Source organism: Rattus rattus, chromosome 10 (assembly GCF_011064425.1).
Source record: "Rattus rattus isolate New Zealand chromosome 10, Rrattus_CSIRO_v1, whole genome shotgun sequence".
NCBI lineage: Eukaryota > Metazoa > Chordata > Mammalia > Rodentia > Muridae > Rattus > Rattus rattus.
In genome coordinates, this window is record NC_046163.1 from 40709157 (window position 1) to 40734379 (window position 25223).

The 25223-nt window shown below is 41.8% G+C and overlaps 1 protein-coding gene across 1 annotated transcript; it reads left to right on the forward strand.

Moving 5' to 3' along the window:
• The first annotated feature begins 803 nt into the window (after window positions 1-803).
• On the forward strand, window positions 804-24911 carry Tnfsf4 (TNF superfamily member 4). Its single transcript, XM_032915271.1, has 3 exons — window positions 804-1104; window positions 21371-21413; window positions 23484-24911. The coding sequence occupies exons 1-3, from the start codon at window positions 949-951 to the stop codon at window positions 23876-23878; spliced, it is 594 nt and encodes a 197-aa protein (XP_032771162.1). The 5' UTR covers window positions 804-948; the 3' UTR covers window positions 23879-24911.
• The last annotated feature ends 312 nt before the right edge of the window (window positions 24912-25223 follow it).

The window sequence follows — 25223 nt, forward strand, 5'->3', positions numbered from 1 at the left end:
TCTCCAACCCTGGGAAGATATGTTTATTTAGCAGACTCTGAGTCCAGCCGGCACTTCAAAGAGAGTAACAACCCGCAAAGATTACTTGAATTACTCATGCAAAAATTATGTATGGGGAAAGTATATAGTGGTGTGAAGGCGTGGGGTGGGGGGGGACAACAGAAGTTTCTTCTGCTCCTTTTTTGATATTCAGAAAATTAATCAGGTGTTTGCTGAATTTCCCTGAAACGAGAAAGTATGACAGTTGCAAGATCGTTTAACACGGTGTTTGACACATAGCAGCTGCTCAATAAATATTAATTTATTTGGTTTAATGTGATGCATTATGTAACTATAAGACCCCTTCTTTATCTCTATATGCATAAGTCACCATTCTCTTTTTCTCTTTGTCCTTTTCATCTCAAGAGTAACCTGCATGCATTTTATTCTGAATCTGTAAAATGGGCCAGGAGATTAATTGTATAATAGAAGCAGGGATGATTGGCTAGCATGGTCCTCAAATCTTTTCTATGGTTTAAGACATCTTGCCGGATTGTTAAGTAAACTGCTTAAAAAAAAAAAAAAAAGATGATCTTTATCTATCTTTAATGGTGCAATAAAAACTTCAGAGCACAAAGTTTATGACTGTCATTTCGAAGTCACTCAATTCATAACTGGGATGCCACAAAAACAACTCCCTGTTAGCCCAGAGGGAAAAAAAAAAGAAAGAAAGTAAAGGGGAAATTCAGATTAGTCACATAGAAGTTCCCCCGCCTGCAAAATCTGCAGAGTTAAAACTGAGAGAGTCTGCCCTGCTCCTTCAATTGCCTTTTGTCTCCGGTTCTGGGACCTTTGTCTTCTGACCCACAGGCTTGGCTTCACCCTTATCTTCTCCTTTGTGGTGAAGAGCAGCCTTCCCCAGGCTCCCCTTTGCCACGGCTGTGCCTTCTCTGCACCCCGACTTGGAAGATGGAAGGGGTTCAACCCCCGGATGAGAATCTGGAAAATGGATCAAGGCCAAGGTTCAAGTGGAAGAAGGTGCTAAGGCTGGTGGTCTCTGGGATTAAGGCAGCAGGGCTGCTCCTGTGCGTCGTCTATGTCTGCCTGCAATTCTCTTCATCTCCGGTAAGATGCACCAGTGGGCGCTGCTTTTCTTCCAGCTCTGGCTCGGTGCCAGCCGCAACAGCTGCAGACACCTGTAGCTAGTCTAATGGTAAAACTCCTCAGCCCCCTGCCGCTGCCTGCAAGTGATTGTAAAGTGTGGTCAAACATCCTTCGGTGTCTCCTTTCCTTCCTATTTCAACAGTAGCAATGCTAGGGTGGAGTAAAAGGCAGAGGGGCCCCACTTGTAGGTTTTTTTTTTTTGTCTCTCCCCCTTCAACCCCCGCAAGGCAAAAATCCTGGTGTATCTTAATTGAGCTGTCCACCCTGAAGCTTCGGGTTACTGATTTCTCTATCCATTCTGGTAGCAATGTGTCTGATCAAGGAATCAGTATAAAAGAAAGACAAATAACGGACCCCTTTTACTTCCCATCACATTCATGAATCTGCAGATATTCAAGGGGATCTGGTTTTTTTAAAATATTCTGAAGGTTTCAGGATTAAGTCCTTTCTTATCACTGACCTCATACCTGAAAGGCTGCAGCAGTGTGTGTGTGTGCACGTTTGTTTGCTCAGACGTTTACATCAATGACTTCATCTCACAGTCTTGTTCGCTTGTGTGTTCTTTAAATGTTCACCGCAGGTGACTCTGCAGTTTCCCCAGAATCCCATGTTGGATCTGGCCTCATAGTTCTTGTTTCCCCAGCGGTGGCTTTAGGTCAAGAAATCATTCCCTGGTGAATGACAGACTGGAACTTCTTTTTAACAGCCACATCAGAGACACAGCTACCTCAAATTAAACCAGGATACGACGAGCAGTCCACGCAAATGCCTGGGCTTGTCTCTGTGCACAGGAAGTGGGGTTTTGGTAAATAGAAGCTGGTGGGAGCGTAGGTGTTCATGACGGCTGAACCGTGTACTGTGCTTGTCCCTTGGAACAGAAAACTCCAGGAATGAGGCTGGTGCGGTGCTCAAGCCTGCTTGGCCAATTAGAGCAGCAGCATCTGGTCCTCTTCTCTCGGCTCCACATAGCTCTCCGTGTAGGATTGGGGGTGAAAATTTTGTAGGCACTTTGGGGGAAGGTGCTATGGTAGAGTAATTTGTTCATGGTAGAATGCCTGAGACACAGACCGGAATCAGGCTTTTCTAAGAAAGCAAACAGAGTAACCAAAAATAGACCAGCTGCGAGCCTTGAATAGACTGGGAGTCTTGAGACTTTTCAAACAGCTGAGTGTTTCCTCACTCTGTGGCATGAGAAGGACGCAAGGCTCCAGTCTAGGGTAACAAGGTACACAAAGGCATCAGGCAGGGGCAGGAGAGAGCCAAAAGTGAAACAGAGGTGGGTAAACCGCTAGCGTCTAAGACCTTCGTGGACAGTCTTACCCAGGGCACAGTAAGCATTCAGGTCCTTTCTTCAAGTCACCCAGAAACTCGGCGGCAGAGGTGGACAGTAAAGCCAAAGTTATGTAGGTCCTTGTGGTAAGCAGTAGCAGTCTAGGAGGGGACTTGTTTTCCATGGTCTTGGCTCAGAAATGGAATCAAACGCAGGGGGTGTAACTTGGACATTGAAGCTGATTGCTTCATGAAATAAGCAACCTGACTGCTTTTGATAGAGAAGATTTTGGAGCTTGTCTATCTCAAAGTTTTACACTGTTCTCAGACCTGGGCAGCGCAATGGACCATTCTCTTTAATCTCACTTATTAAGGGGGTAGATAGACAGGTAGTTTGTATTTTTCCCTGGAATTTGGTCAAATTGTATTGATGGGGAAGAGACAGGAAGGAGGAAGATAATCTCTTTGACAAAGGGACTGGTAACCCTTAAAACATTAATGTTTGGCATTATGGTTGGGGGTGGACCAGGTGGTGAGGTTGGTGCAAGGAAACCTGTCCGGGGAGACATGTTGTAGTGAGGTGTCAGGGGAAGCGAACCGTGATCCTTATGAGATCTATACTCAAGAACACTAGGTTTTTCTGTTGTAAGAAAAAGGGCATTTTGAAAAGAATCATGTTTCTTTCCTTCCCCCTTATTTCTTAGCTTTCCCTTTTTAGCCTTAATTTCCTACATACAACGATTCCAAAGTGACAGCTTCTAAACTCTACCAGGCAGTCAAATTTCCCTTGAAGTTTGTTTAGCAACAAGACTTACTGGGCTGGGTTTTATTGACATACACGAGAAACAGCTTTTGTTTTTGCAGTACCCCCTCTTCCCACCCAGTGACAGCCCACCGTACCCACATCTTCTATGGTTCATGTTTTTCTCTGGGACTCGGTTTTCTCATCAGTAACAGAGGACGGTTGTATGCGATGGACCTCGAGGTCTTTCTGCTCATCAGCTAATGAGCGTGTCATCCTAAAGAACAGGCCTGGGGGCTGAAGGAACAGAAATGTACCTTAGCAGATGTTTGTGCCTAAATGTACAGATTCCTTGGCTTTCAGACTGGCCTGGAAGAATCATATTTTCATGCGTATACTTGTATACTTTCTTTTCTTTCTTTCTTTCTTTTTTTTTACTTTATCTGCATTTATTTTATGCTGAATTTACTTCATGCCATGAGTTTTTGTTTCTTCAGTTTCTTCTGGGATATCTTTTTCTTCTGTGCAACCTCCTCTTCTGGCTTTGGAACAATCTGTTCCTTCTCAGTGAGGAGCATCTCAGTGTGGCAGGGGAGCTCATGGATGGGTTAATCCGGCCATGAGCTCTGTAGATTCGTCGGCACATCTTAGGTGCCTTGTTCCCCTGGATGTGTTCAATGACCAGAGACTCTACATCTGAACCCTTAGGTTCAGCGTTACTCTCTGCAGTTTTGAGCATGTGCAGCAACAATTCAGCTCTCTTTTTTGGCCACCGTCCCTGTGTCCAGCCCCACTGTTTGGCCTGGGCGCACCTACCGACTCCACCATTATATCGCCAAATGGTACACACTGCTTCTTTAAAGTGACATCCTTCAGATACTTGGTGGCTTTGTGGATAGGCATAGCCTTGGTGGCCTGGGCAGTTTCCTGAGTATTCTTAAAGTGAACACGAAGGTTTGAACCTCTTGATTTGCATGATTTTGTGGGGTTTTCTGGGTCGAGGGAGTAGTGAACCACCTTCACAGGTCACCTCTGGCCGCTTTCAGGAAGAGGAACGCGTATACTTTCTAGACTTAGTTTATACTCTCTGTAGCTCATGCGTACCTTGCTTAGAATGAGGAAGGACACAAACACTCTGGAATATCACTGGTTCTAATTATGAAATGGAATGCAGCTGCTGCCACTGCTGCCTCACTGCACAGTGGGCATTACCCTGGGGGTACCATTCAAAATGCCAGGCTTCTAGTCTTACCTGGGACTTTAACTAGGAAGCAATAGAAAGAGGAAAAGCTGGCCTAGGAGGTGAGACGCTCTTTATTTTTATTATTTTTAATGTGGTGTTTGTGGATGTGTATATGTTTATGTGCAGGTACTTGCTTTTGTGTACATGGTTGCATGTGTGTATGCAATTGTGTGTGGAGGTCAGAGAACAACCCCTAACGTCATCCTCAGAAATGCCTCACATGCTCTTTAAGATGACGTTGCTCACTGGTCTGGGGTGTACCAATTAGGCTAGACTGTTTGGTGATTGAGACCCAGAGATCCTCCAATCTCTGCCTTCTCAGGACTAGGATTCCAAGGGCACACTCTTATGTCTGGGCATCTTAACGAGGGTCCTGGGAGCTGAATTTAGGTTTTCATATTTTCTAAGTAAGTACTTTATCATCTGAGCTATCTCCCCAACTGTAGGTTATATTTCTGTGTTCCGGTTAGGAGAAGCAGAAGTGGTCTGTGCCAAGGGGAGCCAGAGTTAGAGTTCGGTCTCTTGGTGATGTTTTGTATTATAAAACTCCAACATTTTTTGTTGTTGGTGGCGTTGTTAAATACTGGAAAGAGGACTCTGCCTTGAATCTTTGTTTCTGATTAACTTAATTTAAATGTCTACATGCAATCTACCATGTCTTTCTCTTAGAAATTATTCAATCATATACATAACATAACTTCAAATTCAAGTGGAATTTGCTTTCTCTGAGCAAAAGTCTTTGAGATTTACAAAAGGAACATTTGGAATGTTGAATTAATTCATCATGAAGGATTTCGAGGCTTTGGTGCTGGATACTAATGAAAAGGTCTAGAGACCCTAGACTGCTAAGTAGATATTAGCCGTAATATTTTATGAGAAAACAAAAACCCAAAGAAGGTAGGTAAATCGCTCATGATTGCCTACCTGCTTAAGTGGATAATTTTGACTTCTGTACTTGATCTTATCAGTTAAATCAACCTTACATTGATTCTGAATGCTTTTTTTGTATAGGGTATTGCTTGAAGCTTCAGAATAAAAACTGCACTGGACAAGGTTTCTTTAAAAGAAACTCTTTGAATTAATTAATGATCAAGAGTTGAGGTGAGGCAAAAAGACGACAGATATGTGGAGAGTTGCTCAGGAGACAATAGAAAGAGGACCAGAGGGAGAAGGGGTTGCCTCAGATGTCTGAGTATATGTGTGGAGAGTCAGGGGGGCTGAAGGAAGGGATGACATACTTCAGCTGATGTTAGAGTTAGGAGTGGAATTTCCACTACAGACAGGAGGGATGGGGATGGGTACACAGAATAGCAAATCATTCAACATGGCTGAAATTGAGTGTTCATAGAGAACATGGGTAGGAGATGAAGCTGAAGATCTAGGCAGGCTTGGATGGTAAAAGATCTTGTGAACCATTATGGGAAACTTGATTTATTCTATTCTATGTCAAAGGCGGTGGTTACCAACAATGATGCTTCTCTACATTTTCCTTTTGCTTGGGATCTGAAGATAGGCAGTATAGAGATTAACCTAATTTCACCTGGCACTAGGGGGCACCACTGTAAAACTAACCATCCTCCTATGTCTTTAAGGCAGTCTGCCCACTCTTTCCTTAACTGAACCTCTTGGGAATCAAGTGCTCATTCACATACATGATGACGAGCACTATTAGGCAATATTAATCTTGTTCCCACGGTGATGGTATTTTCTAAATGAGCAATTTAGGTATATGCATATTCTGACTGGAGTCTTTACCATCGGATAGCATAGTATGAATGGAATTATGCCACAAAAACATTACACACAAATACATATATAAACACAAATACACACCTGATCTATGGATATAATCTCCCTGTTGATCGTTGTTGAGTGTCGCCCCCAGCTACTAGCACTGAGCAGACCTAGTCTTGCCAAGGGCCTAGTAACACTGCCTTGATTATTCTTTTCCTTTTGTGACAATTACCTCTCTGCTCTACACTGTCCAAGAACATGCTGTTTCCCATTTCATGAGTTTTCTGTTCATGGAAAAATGAGCATTGATCCTTTGTGATCATGTGAGTCAGAGGAGTCACGGGGAGTGTTAGGATTTAACACATGAAAAGACAGTGACAGCATACAGCTTGCTTCTCTCTCCATCATCACTGGTGAAACAAACAGAAGAATTACTATGAAATTGGAATCTCTAATGTCCTGTGCTTTGCTGGTTTTGATACTTCTCAAGTAAAGGAGTGAAAATATTTCATTCTGTGGAAATACAGAAAATCATCTTAGACTTTGGGGCCAGGTATTGAGGTACAAATATACAGGGGAGCAGGAACCAGAAGTTCTAGCTGGTTCCAGGCTATTAGCTCCATGATCCTGAGTAAATTCCCTAGGTCTCAGTTGGTTTAATACTTTTGAAGATGGAACGTGGTTGGGAAGTTCACACATTTGACTATTGAGTTTCGTAAATGCCAAGGTTATTATTGGTACTCATGGGCACATCATTTTCACAACCACACTGAGACACCAGTTTTGCCTTGTAGTGTGTGTGTGTGTGTGTGTGTGTGTGTGTGTGTGTGTGTGTGTGTGTGTAAATGCAGACATTCAACTATACCTCTTAATTCAGCAGACATATTATGTTAAGATTAATCACAGCTTCATAGACATGATTTCTATATTGGAAATTTAGGAATTAAAACAATCCCCAGTAAGAAGAGCTGTGTTTTTATTTTTTTAAACATATGTTTCTAATTAAGAGTTGTTTGAAAGAAGACAGAAGGGGAGAATTTATGAAGTCATGAAATGTTATTAGGTTTCGTATCTGGTTAAAATGGTTCAAAAGTCTAGAATTCAGGGTGGGAGAGATGGATTAGTGGGTAAGAGTGCTTATTGCTATTCTGAGGACCTCATTTTGTTCTTACACATATCAAATGTCTCCCAGACACTAATTCAGGTCTCAAGGGATCTGACACCCTTTGGCCTCTGTAGGCACATGCACATATGTAGTCCACAAAAACTCAGGCAGACCGCCTTTTAAATGAACAAATAAGTTAATATTTTTTAAAAATATTAATGTTAACAGGATTAAGATTCACAGACCAGGCTATTTCTATTTCTACTGACCTTCACTCATGTCTCCCAATTCTCCAGAGACTTGTCTGTTAGGCAGCAGAAAATCAAATCTACAAGAAATATGTGCTCTGACTCACAATATTGGAATCATAGAAAACTTGAGCCACTGATTTCTTTTTAGGAGAGCTTTCGTTCTGAAATATCTCATAGGTGGGTTAATTTGCACAAATTTATTTGACTTTGATAACATTTTAAAGTCTTTCCATAAACTAACAAAGATAGAAAAAGAGACTCACACTTTAATTATTTGCATTCTGTTTAATAAACATTATGGATCAAAGCCTTCCTTACAAAATATAGCATTGTGTTGGTGTGAAATTGAGGGCTCTGGTGAGTTTAAATGATGTGCCCTGAGGGTTGAGCTTCCCTGCAGACAGCAACAACATGAGGGTGAAATCCAGGATAAATAGTCAGACAAAGAACCTAATATTATAAATTTTAGGTTAATATTATAAATGAGAAAGAAACATCAATATAGTCACCAAGAAAGAGAAATAATGCCCTTCTGCATTATAAATAAATTGAAAAACATGTCTTACAGTTAAGTAATAAAAATATATTCAGAATTTTTTGTGTGTTAGGTACTTCATGCTTGCAGATTCTAAGGGCCCTGGAGATATTAGTGTGTGTGGTATAATGAAGACTAGGAAAATCAGAACTCTTTGGATCAGAGAGCTGACGTGGTGCATTGGGGGGTGGGGGGAGCATTGAGTGATGTCACCCATGATAATGGCCCTCAGTTTGACCTAGTTATTTTCCTACTTCTGGTTTCTCTTCTTTCCTGTGTCCTGGAGGTGTGCAGAAATGACATGGTTGTGCTATTTAATGCTGGGGAAATCTGAAGCAAGTGGCTTGACAAGGTTTGCACAGAGAGATCAGGGCTGGGAATGAAGGTCAAAATCCAAATCTTGCCTTTCTCGGTTACACTTGCCTGTGATCTCAGAACTCTGAACCTTAAAGAATGTTCCTGTTTTAAAATTTACACTTTCCTGTCTGACATTAGTTACCTTTGAAGAAAGATTTGTGCTCTGTCACAGAAGAAAGACTTATAGCTACTTCCACAAAAATAAATGATGTGGTTAATGCAGCATTAACAATTACATACTACCTTACAGGGCCCTTTCAGAAAACAAACCACTGCCTGCGTGACATATTCTGATTAAGAGGGAAGCTGGTCTGTATTTGTTTTACCAGTCCTCTTCTTCCTCCTCCTTTTCCTTTTAAACAGGAAGGAGACTGGGAAGAATAATTGTTTAGGTCATTCTAGTTCTATTAGACACTAATTCAAGTAATTAGGGTAATGATATGTTGTATGATTTCTACACTATCTGCAAAATATGCATTCAACTGTTCAGTAGTTTGCTAGGGTCTCTGTAGCTAATTAGTACAGTCAAAGAGGCTTAAAACAACAGGAATTGATTCTCACAGCTCTGAAGGCTAGAGATACTGAAAAGGTCATGTTCTCACTGAATGCTTTAGGCAAGAATCTTTCCTGATCCCTCTCTTGTTTTGGGTGGTTCCTAAAAATCTTCACGTTCTTTCGGTTCACACCAGCCTCGCCCCCATTATCACATGCCAACCTTCTTGTCTTTGGGGAGCCTCTTTGGCTTTGAAGGGTACCAGTCATATTGGACTTAGGACCCACCCTAATCCTATTGATGTCATTTTGACTATTTGTGAAAACTCAATGCAGATATATTTCCAAATAAGGACATATTCTCAGTTTTAGGCACACAAGCATTTGAAGAGCATGTTATTCAACCCAAGTGAAACCATTTATTCATTAAAAAAAAATTTAGTGTTCATGGAGTATTGGTTTCTTGTCAGGCATTTAGGGAAAATGGTGAACAAGACAGATATGGACCTTCTGTTCTGAAACTGTTTGTAACCCAGTGGGAAAAGAAGTTAAAGGAGAAAAGTAGGGCATATGACAAGCACTCAGAAGTCAAGCGTGACAGAGATTAGTAAGGAATTACGAATGCCTTGCTGTCAATTGGGTTTTGAAAAGTGCGGAGGATCCTTTCCTCATGCCTTACACAGTTGCTTTTCTATTAATTGGCTGAAAAGTTTTAGTTGAAAATGCTGTTGTCGGCACTGTTACCACCAGCGTTTCGGTTTCCAAGTTCTGTAATCTGACGATTTCAGCCCTCACCAATCTCATTTTTCCTCAGAGCACATGATTGGAGTTCAGTCTCATGAAAATGAGTCTAGGAGCCTTGCTGGACCAGGCGCAACCATGAGTGTTTCTTAATGAGTAGGGAAACTCTCTTGCTGGGGAGGAAAAGGCCTGCTGCTTTTCTTGCTTCAGAGGGGTTTGTGTTAAGATCTGTGATCCAGACGGTCTGCTTGCCACATAATGCTTGTGGATTACTCTTTGGAATCCCGTGATGTGATTTGATGAACCTCTGCCAGGGAGTTGTCATTAGGCACTGCAGTGCAGTCATTTTAATTGAGGTTGTACATCATGATGAGGATAGTAAAAGGCCAAAAAGGGAAAGGGGTTGTTCTAGACTCAGGAAATCCTACTGCTAGTCTGATGTTCAGGCCACTCTACTGGGTAGCCTTGTAAGACAGTAGTTATAGTCTGTGTTAGCTACTTTGTGAGTTCTTCTTTCTCCCACCCCTATCTACTATTTTTCCACCTCTCCAATCCCCTAACACTAGGTGGGAGAGAAGAAAGGATAGAAAAGTAAGGGGTTGACATTATCATTAGACTACCTCCTGCTGATTAGGGGCATTGAGTTCCTTCGGACAAGTTGGTTCTTCACTGTCAGGACATCTAATTTCTTCTTGTCTTTTCTTTATGCATGACAACTTAAACCATGAACAACAACACCCAACCAACAACCCACACAATCTGCCAACAACCCACCCTGCCTCTTAAGGACCTAGATTTTTATATCCTCTGAAAAGTCCCCAGAATTCCCTACATCAAACAATCACAGAACCTATGGGCCATTGGCAAAATCATGCCCTTGCTAGAGCACAAGATAAATCATAATCAGCTGCTGTGGACAATCTGAAGCACATATCCCCACACCTGGGATTAAAATGAAAAAAAAAATAGTCTTATTTCTGTGTTTTTCTTTTTAAGAAAGCAAAATTCCAAAATTGTCACTGTAAGTGGTCCCTTCTTATATAGTAAATGAGTAAAAGTGGATAACTTCAGTAGAAGGCACTAATGGTAGGACTTTCAGTGCTTTCCTTATACTAAAAAATGATCAAGACAATTTTAAAAACCATGGCTGGACCTAGGTCAGCAGCTATAAATGGTCACATAAAAGCTGACATTGTCACTGTGCATTGCCAGAGACTGTTGAAATTGGCCATCTTGGCCAGCAAATATTTGATTACTGATTGCCATTATGCTCGAGAGCTGACAGGAAGCATGGTGACATGGTGGGTACATTCTCAACTCACTTTTCCAGTTGCTTAGACACTAAACTAGTGCAGGAATATTTTAGTGGACATTCTCTCAATTACTGAGGGGAGGAAGGGAAAATGTTTCAGTAGATCCCTTTGTCAGTGTCATTCAAGGAATTCTGCAGTTAACTTGGAATGGGAAATTCTAGTACAAGAATATCCTGCCTTTGAAGATATTCAAAGAATTAGTGTGTTAGGCCAGTCATATACTTTTTTATGCATTTTATTGTTCAGGTTGCATGCATAATTCTGGCTGTTTTAGTTGTTTAGTTGAATATCTGAGATGACTCTTAGAGACCAGAGACAATGAAACCACAGTCCATGTTCTTTGGGATAGAAAGTGGTGAGTTTCTCTAGGGAGTCACAGACAATCATCACTAAGTAGATATACAAGAAAAGAGGAAATGCTTAAAAGAGAAGGCCACTAGGTTATCAGCAGGCAGTGTAGTGGGGAAGAAGGCAGAGCTGAGGTAAGGAGAGGTTACACGAAAAATGTGCTAAGACATATTCAGGATGAACATGTTTTAGAAAAGAACTAATGTAGCTTTTATTTGGGTTCACAAAAATCTATAAACTTTTTCAAAATCAAAGCCATTGCCTTTGTCTCTAAGAGAATATAGCTAGGGACATGTTTTTATGGATATTTAAGATTTCTTGGCTAAGTTTTTGCCTTATTCCTATTCCCAATCTTTTCCCTAAACAAGGTTCTGAGCTTTTTTGATTAGAAACAGAGTCCACTGTTTGCTACAGGCTGCTTCCTTGAACTACACAGTAAGTTCTCAAGCAAAGAAATCTAGTCTCTCAGTTCACTGTAGTGTGGAAGTGAAAAAAATCCCACTTTTTTGTTTTGAGACCCAGTCTAAGAATTTATTAGATGGCGCTTTCATGACTTCTCAGATCTCGATGGCAAGCTCAAGGTGGGGGCATCAGCTCTGCACAGTGGAGGTGGCATGATGCACTAAGGGAATATTGTCACATAGTTTTCCCAGTCTTCTCAAGTGACTCATAGCTCATTCATATGCTCCCTTGAGATCTTCAAATTGTGTCCTGATATTGAGTGAGGAATAGCAAGCTCCATATATGACTTCAGAGCCTACTTCCTGGTTTCATATTTGAAATGAGTAACATTTGCTCCTGGTATGGATAGCCCTTTTTCAGACAAATGCCAGATGACTATAAGGTCAACAGCATTATGTCACATTCTACTGAGTCAGAACCAGAAGCTGACACTCTCTAAACATGATCTCTTACAACATCATCACCTTCCTGGGGACATGATATGAGCATCTGGAGAAGATCTGGGCATTGGATTTTTTCTTCTACGTTATTGGGCAGCCCAGGAAAGTATCTAATTTTAACTCTTCCATGTACCCACTTTGAGCTTGTCTGTGGGCTTTCTACCCCGTTGCTAGGACAGGTACTCCCAGCCAGAGCCTACACGGTGATGATGTCAATGCAATCCCCCCCACAGGGTTTATTGAAAAATCTTCAGACATTGACAGACTAGTACAATGATTTTCAAACTGAGAACCTACAGGGCTGTCTGAGGAGTTCTTTTGGGAGAATTTCTGGATGTTTTAAGATATGAGTATTTTGACAGTTATCTCCAAGTTCAAAATTTTGATCTCACTTAACTAATGTTGAAGACAATTCAAATCAGTCTCATATTCCAAATAAATATTTTTAATGAGCTTTTTATTTTTAAGGGATCCTGGAATCAAGAGTGACTACTGTAACTCTGAACTTAGAACCTTTTACTCCCTAACAAGTTCTAAACAGCATTGATTCTTATTTTCCTTTTTTTAATTTCTATAAATAATTGTTGCATGGTGCTTTTAAGCAGGGGGAGGGGGGAAGGAATGAATTACAACAAGATTACCTCACTGCTTGGTATTATTAGAAGTTCCCAGTTCTTTGTTTTTCCTGTTTTAAATATGCAGAGAATGGCCTCATTTGTAGGTCTTTCTTTTGGCAAATTGTAGAATTTTTGCTTCTCTGAGTCTTCCCTCTTTCAAAACCTAGATCCAGGTACTTTCTCCTTATGCTACAAAACCACGAGGTAGTTTTTGTTTTCATGTTCTGGGACTCTATGAGGCACACTGTTTGTTGATAATTCCTAAGGCTTCATGTAGAGAGACCGCTTTTATGAATGAAACACAAGTTTGCCAAAACCAAGGAGTGTACATGTTCTAACTTTGTATTTACCCTGTGAGTTGAGTATAATGGCTGTCTCATAGAGATGTTCAGTTTTAGTTTTAAAGTATCTTTATTCTTTTTATCAGCTTGTTTTAGTTAACATGCAAGTAAAGAGTTTCACTGCAGCACTTAAAATTAATTAATTATTTAATTTTACTTCACATTCACTGCCCCCTCCTGGTAACCCCCTTCCAAATCCTTCCCCTGTCTTCCCTTCCCTTCTCCTCTGAGCCAGTGGGGACCTCCCTGGATATTGGCATTTCAAGTCTCTGTGAGGCTAGGTGCTTCCTCTCCCACTGAAGCCAAACAAGGCAGCCCAGCCAGAGGAACATATCCCACATACAGACAACAACAGCTTTTGGGACAGCCCCCATTCCAGTTGTTCCAGACCCACATAAAGACCAAGCTGCACATCTTGGCGAGGCCTAAGTTCAGCCTGTGTATATTCTTTGGTTGGTGGTTCAGTCTCTGAGAGTTGCAAGTGTCCAGGTTGGTTGATTCTGTTGGATTTATTTATCTGTTTTCACGTTCATTGCTTGCACGTCTGTTGGATTCTCTAGAACTGGAATAACAGACTATTGTGAGCTGCTGTGTGTGTGCTGGGAATTGAACCCAGGACCTCTGGAAGAGAAGTCAGTGCTCTTAACTGCTGAGCCATCTTTCCAGTCCTTCACTGAAGCATTTGTTTTGTATTTGTATTATTATACTCTGATCTTATTGGCTCTGCTCACTGACCTTCACCGTCAACCATCCCCATGCCTTTCTGGTCCCTTTCCCAAATGGTCCCTTCCGCTCTCAAGTCACATATTTATTCCTCTGGTCTCTCATGCTCTCCTTCCCCCTCTTTTAGACTCTCCTCCCCTTCTCATGATACCTTTTCTATTTTTATGAGCTACACATAAATATAGACTCCACATTATTAGAGAAAACATGCAGTATTTGTCTTTATGAACCTAGCTTATTTAATTTAACACAACAACAGGTGAATAGTTAAAGGAAAATAGCACATGTATAGAATGGAATTTTATTCAGGTTTAAAGAAAAGCAAGATTATGCTATTTTCAGAACAGATATGACCTGACATTAGCTGTCAAGCAACACCTAATAACTTGCTACTGCTTTTAGCCAAACTACCAAGTCATGTGGTAATCATATCATTCTTCAATTATTGAATAGCTTTCAGTAAACAGCAAGCATTTCTTGAGTTTTTCCCCCTACAGGGTTTATTGAAAAATCTTCAGACATTGACAGATTAGTACAGTGATTTTCAAACTGGGAAACCTGGATTCTTGTATACTTCTGGCCCCACCCAGAAGTAATTTTAATTAATTTTTTAATTTTTCTTCAGAACAGGGATTCAATATATAGGTCCTGACTGGCTTGGAAATAGCCACATGTACCAGCTGACCTTGAACCCACAAGAGATCCACCAGCCTTTGGCATTTTGTGCCACTGTGCCTGGTGATTCAGACCTTTAGAACCAGGTGTTCTGTGAGTAAGTTGACCATCTCTACTTTTACTTTTCATAACTTTTCCAGGAGACTCTAATGCATCTCAGCATTAGACACATTTTCCGGTAGTGTCATCACCTGTCACCAGGCATTACATATACATATGATATAACCAGTTGTCAAATTCCTTGTATTTGCCACCTAGGTACTCAGTTGTTCCTGGGCTTACTTGCTTGCCTGTCCTTTCCTTCCTTCCTTCCTTCCTTCCTCCTCCTCCTCCTCCTCCTCCCCTCCCCCTCCTCCCTCCTCCTTCCTTCCTTCCTTCCTTCCTTCCTTCCTTCCTTCTCCTTCCCCTCCTCCTCCTCCCTCCCTCCCTCCCTCCTTCCTTCCTTCCCTCCTTCCTTCCTTCCTTCCTTCCTTCCTTCCTTCCTTCCTTCCTTCCTCATTTTCGTCATCTGTAGCATGTCTGACACCCAGAGGAGAAAGCATGAGTTCTGGGTTTTCCCCGGATGCCTGCCAATCTGCTATGTGCCAACTTTTATTTTTCCTTCAAAGCTGGTGCTGAAGTGGGTACAGGAATAGAATATTAATGCAGCCTTCAAGGCAGTTTCTCTTCCTTTTATATTTGTATGTTCAGGAATATTGATTTTAGGTCTGGAGGCATAGAGCAATAGTCTCTAGTTAGGAGGCTGAGACAGGAGCATCAAGAATTCAAGGACATCCTGGTATAGAAAATAAGCTTAAGGCCAGCCCAGACAACTTGGTGAGACCCTCTCTTCAAATAAAAACAAAAAGCATGGTTGCAGCTCAGTGGAAAAGCACCTGCCTTACATGGGCAAGGTCTTGGATTCAATCCCCAGCAACCTAAACAAAGGAAGAGAAAAAAGGGGGTGCAGGAATCACTGGATATTACAATAAAGAAAATGTAGTTGAGGACAGGAGTTAATTCTCTTCACTTTCGTGGTCTTTAATTTCTACCTTTGAGGCATTATCTTCAACACCAAGATGGCTTCTGTATCCTTTGGTAATTCTGAGACAATCCTATTCAAACCCTGGGGCTGTACTCACTGCTAATGATTCTGAACTTGGCTCTTCACTTATGATGAGAGACTTCACATTTTGTAGAATAAAGAAACTGTTCTGTAAGCTGTGGTCATGCAGAAACCCTTTGTCCCTTTGACGTCTCCCAGATTCCTTAGCATCTGGAGATGCTCTGGGGGATTTTGCTCTTCTTTGTATTCAGACATGGTGTTTACTATATGGATTTTGTTTTCTGTGTATCAAAGAATAATGGCTGATATTTGTTGACCCCTTAAATATTTTTTTCCGGAGCTGAGGACCGAACCCAGGGCCTTGCACTTGCTAGGCAAGTGCTCTACCACTGAGCTAAATCCCCAACCCGACCCCTTAAATATTTTATGTCAAGTGTTAACCATTCACACATATTCTCTCACTCAACCTCACACCAGCCTTTTGAGATAATAGACTTTTCCTATCCCCACTTCACAGATAAGAAATTGAAAATCAGCAAGTTAATACAATTTTCTAACGGTCACATAAAAATATTCTAATATTATAGACAATGAATATCATTAGTCAAGAGCGATTTTGTTTTATTATAGGGTTCACTATTGGGATTGTATTTTCCTTTTCTTCTGTTTCTTTTATTGGATGTTTTCTTTATTTACATTTCAAATGTTATCCCCTTTCCTGGTTTCCCCTCTAGAACCCCCTATCCCATCCCCCTCCCTCTGCTTCTATGAGGGTGCTTCCCCACCCACCCACCCATCCACTTCCTCACACCTCCCCACCCTGGCATTCCCCTACACTGGGGCATCAAGCCTTCACAGGACCAAGGGCCTCTCCTCCCATTAATGCCTGACAAGGCCATCCTCTGCTACATAGAAACACTGCTACATAGAGACATGGGAGCCTCCATGTGTATTCTTCAGTTGGTGGTTTAGTCCCTGGGAGCTCTGAGGTGTCTGGTTGGTTGATGTTGTTGTTCTTCCTATGGGGTTGCAAACCTCTTCAGCTCCTTCAGTCCTTTCTCTAAGTCCTCCATTGGGGACCCTGTTCTCAGTCCAATGATGGGCTGCAAGCATCTGCCTCTGTATTTGTCAGGCTCTGGCAGAGCCTCTCAGGAGACATCTATATCAGGCTCCTATCAGCGTGTACTCCTTGGCATCTGAAATAGTTATGGGTTTGGTGAATATATATGGGATGGATATCCAGGTGGGGCAGTGTCTGGATGGCTTTTCCTTCAGTCTCTGCTCCACAATTCTATGGTTGTGACTAATGTATAATGATATATATCCCCCCATTATAGCTTCACTATCCTCAAACATCTCCTGTTTTGCTCCTGTTTAACCCTCCCCAGTTATTTTAGTTTTGCTACAACCAGAACGTTTTACAACTGGAGTCACACAGAGTGTAGCCTTCACTGGTGGTTCTTTTATACAGACATACAAAGTGAAGCTACCCCCACAGCTTTTCATGACCAGATGACTAGTTTCTGGTTCGCACTGAAGATAATAGTCACTTTGTGGCTGCTCCACAGTTGCATATAAGCATTGGCAGTTAGGACCTCAGCTTCTACAAGTTTTTGTATAAACAGAATGACTTAATATATTTGGTATGGGGACACAGCAATCGGGTATGAAGGATCTGGTTTAGGCCTGAGGTTATGATCCCAATGGGCAAAACATATAAGTAGAAATAGACAAGAGAATAACTGAGAATTTCTGAGCAATTGCCATGTGTCAGCAAACTGCTACATTACTTTCCTTAAACTATACTGTTAGCTCTTGCGGGCATTCCAACTACAGTCCAATGCCAAGAAATGGTTTATGTATTTCCCAAATTTGTAAAGCCAGGGAAGTTACAATTTGAAACAAATCCAACTCCATCAAATCTGCCTTTGTCTTGCCCTATCAGGTTCTTCATCTAAGGGGAAGGGGATTAAAGAAAAGAGTTGGTTTAATCATTAAGTCACAAAAAAGATATTTGTGAAGTGTGAGTACAAGATTGTAGCCAGGTCAAACATGGCTTTGGAACTGTGGGGATATCTCTGAACTGCATGGAATGTCTCTGAGCAGTGTCTCTAGACATTGGAGCATATCTCTGGGAAATGTGGGGATGTCTCTGTGAAGGGATGAGGTGACTCTGAGAAATCCGGGCAGTCGGGTGTGTGTCTGGGGAGCGTTGGGTGACTCTGGGAGATGTAGGGCTTCCTCTGGGCAGTTGGGTAGCTAGTGCCGAGCATCAGGTGCCCAGAGTGAGAGCAGAAAAAGTTCAAGGAGCAGAAAGTATCAGCTTTTTTTTTTTCCAATACACAGAATTACCTGAATCTGCTAAATGGTTGTTTCTAAGAGGTTTCTGAGGATATGCTAATTTCCACTCTAGGTGACCTTTGGGAGAAGGAACAGGATGTTAGGGGTTGCAGAAGATCAAACCAATGGAGGAAGTCACATGTGCTTTTCTGGCAGCCTCTTGACATTTCAGTCCCAGAAGATGCCCTTTGGGTCATAGTTCCTCTTATAACATCAGGACAACAAAAAGAATCTACACACACACACACACACACACACACACACACACACACACACACACACACACACACACCACACAGGAACCTTTTAGAGTCTTTCACAAAGTCAGTAAAAATAATCAAACCACGTACCTAGTGAATTTAAAGTTGACAAGACTCTGTCATAATCAAAAGGTTTTTAGAGGGTTGGAGGTGGCTTGGTGGTAGGACTGGTGAAGAATTTTCTTAGAATGTGAAAGGCCCTGGATTCAATTCCTAGCACCATAAAAAAAGAAAAAGAAAAGGGAAAAAAAATCAAGTCACAAGGACTTTTGGGATCAGAAGTAAATTTGTGAATGGGGAAACTTCCTGTTTTCTTCACTTTCGATTAACTCATTAACTTGGGGTTGCCAATTTCGTTTTGTTTCTGAAATTTAAGACAATCTGAGCTTGTTATGTAGACTAGGATAAGATCCATCTGCCGCTGCCTTCTCCGTTGGAATTAGAGGTGTCTGCCACCTCACTGACTAGTTTTATTTTGTTTGTTTGTTTATTGCTTTTTGGGAGTAGTTTAAATATAACTATCATGGGAAGCTACTGCATGAGAAGCTGGTCCTGACATGGATGGCCACAGTGTTGTAGTGATTTTTAACGAGGACAATTTGATGCTCAGGGAGATTGTGATACTTAATCTAAGACCACCCAGTATTTTCTTGTCTGGTATCAGAACTCAAGAGCTGCATGCTGTGCGGAGCCCTATGCCACTGTGTAGGCCACTTTTGACAAGAGTACTGGTACCACCAGCCCCAGAGCACAGGGTCATTTATTTGTCTAGGGGATTGTAGTAGAGTGGGTAATGGGTCTCTTGAGAGGTCTTCTAGAATACTCCCTAAAGCACAAAGAAACAGCAGGTAAAGGGCTGGGAGCCAAGACTTGAATTCCTATCCAATGCAACCTTTCTCCCACCTGCTCATGGCTAACCATCGTTTTATTCAGTCCAGGGACCAGCGGGGATTGGGGAAAGCCCTCTTTCTTCCCTGTTGTAGCCTGTTGATTTTAGCCCATGAGGGACTGTGATCCTATTTAAAAGAGAAGTAGGGGATTCCTCATTTGTGTGGGGAGTCCCCAGTGGAATCCTTTTGACTGTGGCTAACTAGTCTGCCAGGAAAGTGGGAAGCAGGGATTTCGCTGCTCAGGGCAGGAAAACAAACTTCTCCCAAGCCTCCAATTAGGATCTCCTGCCAAAAATAACCTTGCAGCTGTTGTTCTTGGCGGGAACAGTGGGTCTTCTTCTTCTTCTTCTTCTTCTTCTTCTTCTTCTTCTTCTTCTTCTTCTTCTTCTTCTTCTTCTTCTTCTTCTTCTTCTCTTCTCCTCTCCTCTTCTTCTTCTCCTCTTCCTCCTTCCTCCTCCTCTTCTTCTTTGTTAGTAGGGAATCCAGCAAACGGCTCCCCTCTAAAACTGGAGATACCATCTGTAACTGGCTTCTTCTTTTTGTTATTTTTGGTTTTATTTTTTAAATTTTTTTCCATCTTTATTAAATTGGGTACTTCTTATTTATATTTCAAATGTTATTCCCTTTCCAGGTTTCTAGGCCAACATCCCCCAACCCCTCCCCCTCCCTTCTCTATGGGTGTTCCCTTCCCCATCCTCCCCCCATTACCCCCCCCCCCCCAACAATCCCATTCACTGGGGGTCCAGCCTTGGCAGGGCCAAGGGCTTCCCCTTCCACTGGTGCTCTTACTAGGCTATTCATTGCTATCTATGAGGTTGGAGCCCAGGGTCAGTCCATGTATAGTCTTTGGGTAGTGGCTTAGTCCCTGGAAGCTCTGGTTGGTTGGCATTGTTGTTCCTATGGGGTCTCAAGCCCCTTCAGCTCTTTCAGTCCTTTCTCTGATTCCTTCAATGCGGGTCCTGTTCTCAGTTCAGTGGTTTGCTGCTGGCATTTGCCTATGTATTTGCCATATTCTGGCTGTGTCTCTCAGGAGAGATATACATCTGGTTCCTGTCAGCCTGCACCTCTTTGCTTCATCCATCTTATCTAGTTTGGTGGCTGTATATGTATGGGCCACATGTGGGGCAGGCTCTGAATGGGTGTTCCTTTAGTCTCTGTTCTAAGGGTTGCTTCCCTATCCCCTTCTTGTTCCCCTTTTAAAGAAGGAGTGATGCATCTGCATTTTCGTCATCCTTCTTGAGTTTCATGTGTTCTGTGCATCTTGGGTAATTCGAGCATTTGGGCTAATATCCACTTATCAATGAGTGCATACCACATGTGTTTTTCTGTGATTGGGTTACCTCACTCGGGATATTTTCTAGTTCCATTCATTTGCCTAAGAATTTTATGAAGTCATTGTTTTTGATAGCTGAGTAGTACTCCATTGGTGATGATTCTGTTTTTAATGGACTTGAATATATGTTCTGCCCCTTTGTTATGACTTGGATCCATTTTGAGTTTCTTTGCCTTTGGCTGCCAAGTTCTGTGAGTTTTTATCAAGCTTCTTGCTGTTTTACTTCTCACTGCCATGTACCAACTTGATTCATGTTAGGTTTCTCAAGCTGTTGAAGAGAAGGGAAAGATCCAAGGCTTAAAACCAGCTAATTTGGCTGGTGGGACGGCTCAGTAAATAAGAGCACTGGCCCTAATCCTAACAACAGGTGTCTGAGTCCCTGAAACTATGTAAAGGTAGGAGATAACTGATTCTACAAAATTGTCCTCTGACATGCACATGTGTTCCATGCCCCCCCCCACATGCGTGCATGCTCGAACTCAGGGACCCATATGCACACACACTGTCTCATGTACCGTGTTCTAATAGGTTAGAGCAGGTTATATTGACCCTTAAAAACAGGGTATGTTTACTTCTGTGATGCAGTAGAAGAAAAAGCAAAAGAAAAAGCTTCCATAACTTTTTTCTAGTTTCTTCTGAGAGTCTGTGAGTTTGGTTTCTGTTGTTGTTGTTGTTGTTGTTGTTGTGGCCTATAAAGTGTGCTGGTATTTAAATAGAGAAAGGGCTCTGTGAACCAACATAATAATCCAAAGAAATGAAGCAGAAATGAAGAGTTCAGATGCTTGCATGTAGAGCGGAGCAATCCTCTCTCATTAGAAGAAATGTGATGTGTAGGAAAGGAAAGGCTGTGTAGTGAGTCTGGGTCAAATCCTCACAGAAAAAGCTGTCTCTTGTTGGGTATTGTTCCTGTGAGCTGCAGTATCTACTTCCCTTTTCTCTTTCTCTAAATATATATCTTTGTCCTTCCTTAGGCAAAGGACTCTCCAATCCAAAGACTCAGAGCACCAGTTACCGGTAAGTATTACTGAAAGTTTAGTTGATCTTTATGTGCTTATTGTGTGTGTCTGTTTGCTCCATGTGTGTCTGTGTTTATGAGCACACACAGGTGTGTGTGTGTGTGTGTGTGTGTGTGTGTGTGTGTGTGTGTGCGTGTGGAGGCCAGGGGTTGACACTGGGTTATCTTCCCAATGTGCTCTTCACATTATATTTTGAGACAAGGTCTCTCACCATCTCTGGGGATCACTGGTTTAGCCAAATAGGCTGACCAGCGAACTCCAGGGATTCTTTTGTCTTGGCCTCCTCAGAGATGTGATTATAGTCCACAGTCACCGTGCCTGACATGCATGTGTGCGTGCATGCATGTTCGTGTGAGGAACTGAGGAACTGAGCTCAGGGCCTTATCTTCAGCAGCAGGCACCTTATTGACTAGCCCACTATTATAACCTTGTACCCATGTCTTTAATAGATTCTTTTCTGTAGTCTTAATTTCCTCAGAATATAGGATCTGTCATTTCCCTTAGGAAAGTGTTGCATCCCCAGATTGTTGGAGTCTCCTCCTCCTCCTCCCTCTCTTCCTCCTCCTCCCCCTCCTCCTCCTCCCTTGCCCCTCCTCCTTTCCCCCTCCTCCTTCTCCCCCTCCTCCTCCCCCCCCTCTTCCCCCTCCTTCTCCTCTTCCTCTTCATCATCATCATCAAAAAACAAAAACCAAAACCAAAAACAAAATAAAAAGGGGAATAGTAACCAAAGAAGTGCCTGTCTCTGTGCTTGCCTTTCTTCATCCTCCCAGAAGTATTTTTTGGGTAGGAATTTTATTTGGTTTTCATCTGTGGATTCTAAGGCTGCCTCGCTGTAAGACATCTGTCAGTTCTGCTTTGTAACTTGATAATACTTTAAGGAGAGCCAGGGAGGCCAGATATGAAAAAAATTACTTTGATCAAAAGAATATCATTTGGCCTCTTGATCACAGCCAACCACCAGGAGTTTCTATATGAGTTTTCAAGGATTTATTAAGCTCTCTGAGCTGAATGGGAAGTATTTTTTTCCCTCAATAAGTCATTCTTATTTTTGATTCAAAGTATAGCTCCAAGGCCTAGTACAAAGTAAGACTTACTGAATTGGGGTCAATACTAGGGGTCTGCCATTTTCTATCAGCAAGAGCCATGAGTCAGAGTAGGTGTATATGATATAGTTGCTTAGCCATTCAAGGTAATATTCAGGCTGATGCAGAACTGTAAGAAAGTTGAGCTTTGGGGCTTGCTTCTAGAAAGGCCTGACACAAGCCTTCCAGCTGCATCTGCTTCACTTCTCCCTCCTCCTCTTCTTCTTTTCCCTCGTTCTCTTCTTCCTCTTCCTTTTCATTCTCTGTGGCAGTGCCTCTTTCCAAGTCACGAGTTAAAGGACGCAGAAGGAAGAACCACATGGCTATGTCTTTGGCCTCTTTCTCTGGGCTTTCAGGACTATGCCCACTTTGATTCCACATGCATCCTGAGCTTGACTTCATAACTAAGCTTATTGGACTGCTGCCAAAGACCACTTAGCAATGCTTTCAGTAAGTCTGACTCCCAGGGGCATGTGGAAGATGGGTATTTCATGGTCAGGTGGAAAGGTGTAGGGAAAAGCTAAATGCAAATGCTCTGAGTCAAGATAATCAGAGATGGACAGGACCAAGGCAATGCAGGTCCTGTTGTCCCACCCCTGCCAACCTTTGTGGTAGTCTATGGACTATGTTGTAGACTCAGCTGGAGAATAAGCACTAAAGATGCCTGCCATTTCTTGTTTTTGAAAAAAACCAGAGGATATTGGAACCTGTTTGTCTGTCCTGCCATATGTCTGAGGTGACAATGGCTTTTATCTCTCAGCTCTGACTTACAACCTCTTCTTACACTCTCTTGAAGACTGACATTGTCCCCACTTCTATTCCTCAGGCACAGTGGGTTTGAGATATCAGTATACCACAGCACTTCTCTACTCTCAGTTTTTCCAAAGTCTCTTTCTTTGTTCCTTTTTCTTCACCTGACCTAGCTTTACTGGAAGTTTCTCATCTCATATTTTGCTTAGGGATAATCTTGTTTTCAATTCTTTTAGGATGTGAGGGGGGAAGACTATTCATCGGCACATCCAAGAATGAGTATGAAACCATGGAGGTGCAGAACAATTCGGTCATCATCAATTGTGACGGGCTTTATCTCATCCACCTGAAGGGCTCCTTCTTCCAGGAGGTCAAGATCAACTTTCATTTCCGGAAGGATCGCAGTCCCATCTTTGTGCCAATGCTGAACAATGGTCAAAGGGTTGTTTTCACTGTGGTGACCTCTTTGGCTTTTAAAGATGAAGTTTACTTGACTGTAAATGCTTCTGATACTCTCTGCGAACACCTCCAGATAAATGATGGAGAACTGATTATTGTCCAGCTAACTCCTAATGGATACTGTGCTCCTGAAAGACCTTATAGCAGCACTGTGAACCAAGTACCACTGTGAATTCCACTCTGAGGGTGGACAGGACACAGGTTCTTTCTTGCGAGAGATGAGTCCATCCTGCTCAACTCCATGACATGTGATGGAATGCAGATCCTACCCCACTTCCTCACTCAGGGATATTTAAGTCGTGTCTTACATAACAGTTGACCTCTCATTCCCAGGATTGCCTAGAGTCTGCTAAGAGCTCTACAGGGAATGAAAAAAATAAATGTCTCTTCAAGATGCATTGTTTCAGTTGGTCAGAAGATCATTGTAATAAACATCTGACACTGAAAATGGGGCTTGATTATTATCTTCTAGAATTTTGACATTGTCAAAAGAAAGAGCTAAGAATGGGACTGTGAGTCTGAAAAGGGTGGTGTCTACCAGCCAGTAGGAGCTGGAGTGCTCTATTCAAGGTTAAGGTGATAGACGACTGTTTAGGTGATGAGGTGAGGTATACTGTGAGCTTCTCCCATTATCTCTCTTCTTTCCTGGCCTCCAAATATACATAATAGAAAAGTCCTTCAAAGAGTTATCTAGGATGATACCACCGAGTACTGCATCAGTGATGTAAAGAAAACCAGTAGAGCTTTGTTTGTTATACAGAGCATAGGAGAGATTTTACCCCAATGGTTATTTTTATAATCCAGGATAATAGTGAACTGAATGTCGCAGGATAAAGGCCAAGAAGGGTTTTGACAGTCTAAGCAAGACTGTTTTGCAAGTTCTCTTTTCCAATATTTTATGTAAATCTTTGGTAATTTAAAAATTTTTAGTATTTTTTGGCCATTTTAAATAGAAAATATAGCTCAAACTATTTTCAGATGATTCATATCCCCATAAGGATTATATTGTGTTACAATACAGTGCATGTGTCTTGAACCTCCAGAAAGTCTGAAGGCTACTAATCCTTATACTAAGTGAATTCAGTTACATTTGGATTTTTTTGTCTGATAATATATTATCTCTTATGCATCTATCTATACTTCTATGCACCCTCTGTTTTAATGTTTTAATCTGTTATTAAAAGAAGCCGAATAAAAATGCTACACAAAAGAATTTGTGCACAAGATAACCACAGGTGTTAAAACTGGAAAGCCTGCCACAGGCTGAACATTGGGCGAGATATTCTGTGATCTCTGTCTTGGTGACTTAAGAGACTTAGTGTGTGTGTGTGTGTGTGTGTGTGTGTGTGTGTGTGTGTGTGTGTGTATGTGTGCGCGTGTATGTAGTTGCATTTTTGTTATTGACTAACATTTATAACTACAGGTAATATTTAAGAAAATGTATATTTTATTTTTTAATTTTGGACGTATGTCTATACTTTTTATGGATTTGCAAGTACAGGCCTAGCATAAGCATC

What these genes read in the sequence shown, in the direction of transcription:
- Tnfsf4 (XM_032915271.1), top strand. Translation starts at nt 949, where the DNA reads ATGGAAGGGGTTCAACCCCCGGATGAGAATCTGGAAAATGGATCAAGG. An exon ending in TGCAATTCTCTTCATCTCCG is followed by an intron (nt 1,105 to 21,370) that starts GTAAGATGCACC and finishes GTCCTTCCTTAG; the next exon opens with GCAAAGGACTCTCCAATCCA. An exon ending in ACTCAGAGCACCAGTTACCG is followed by an intron (nt 21,414 to 23,483) that starts GTAAGTATTACT and finishes CAATTCTTTTAG; the next exon opens with GATGTGAGGGGGGAAGACTA.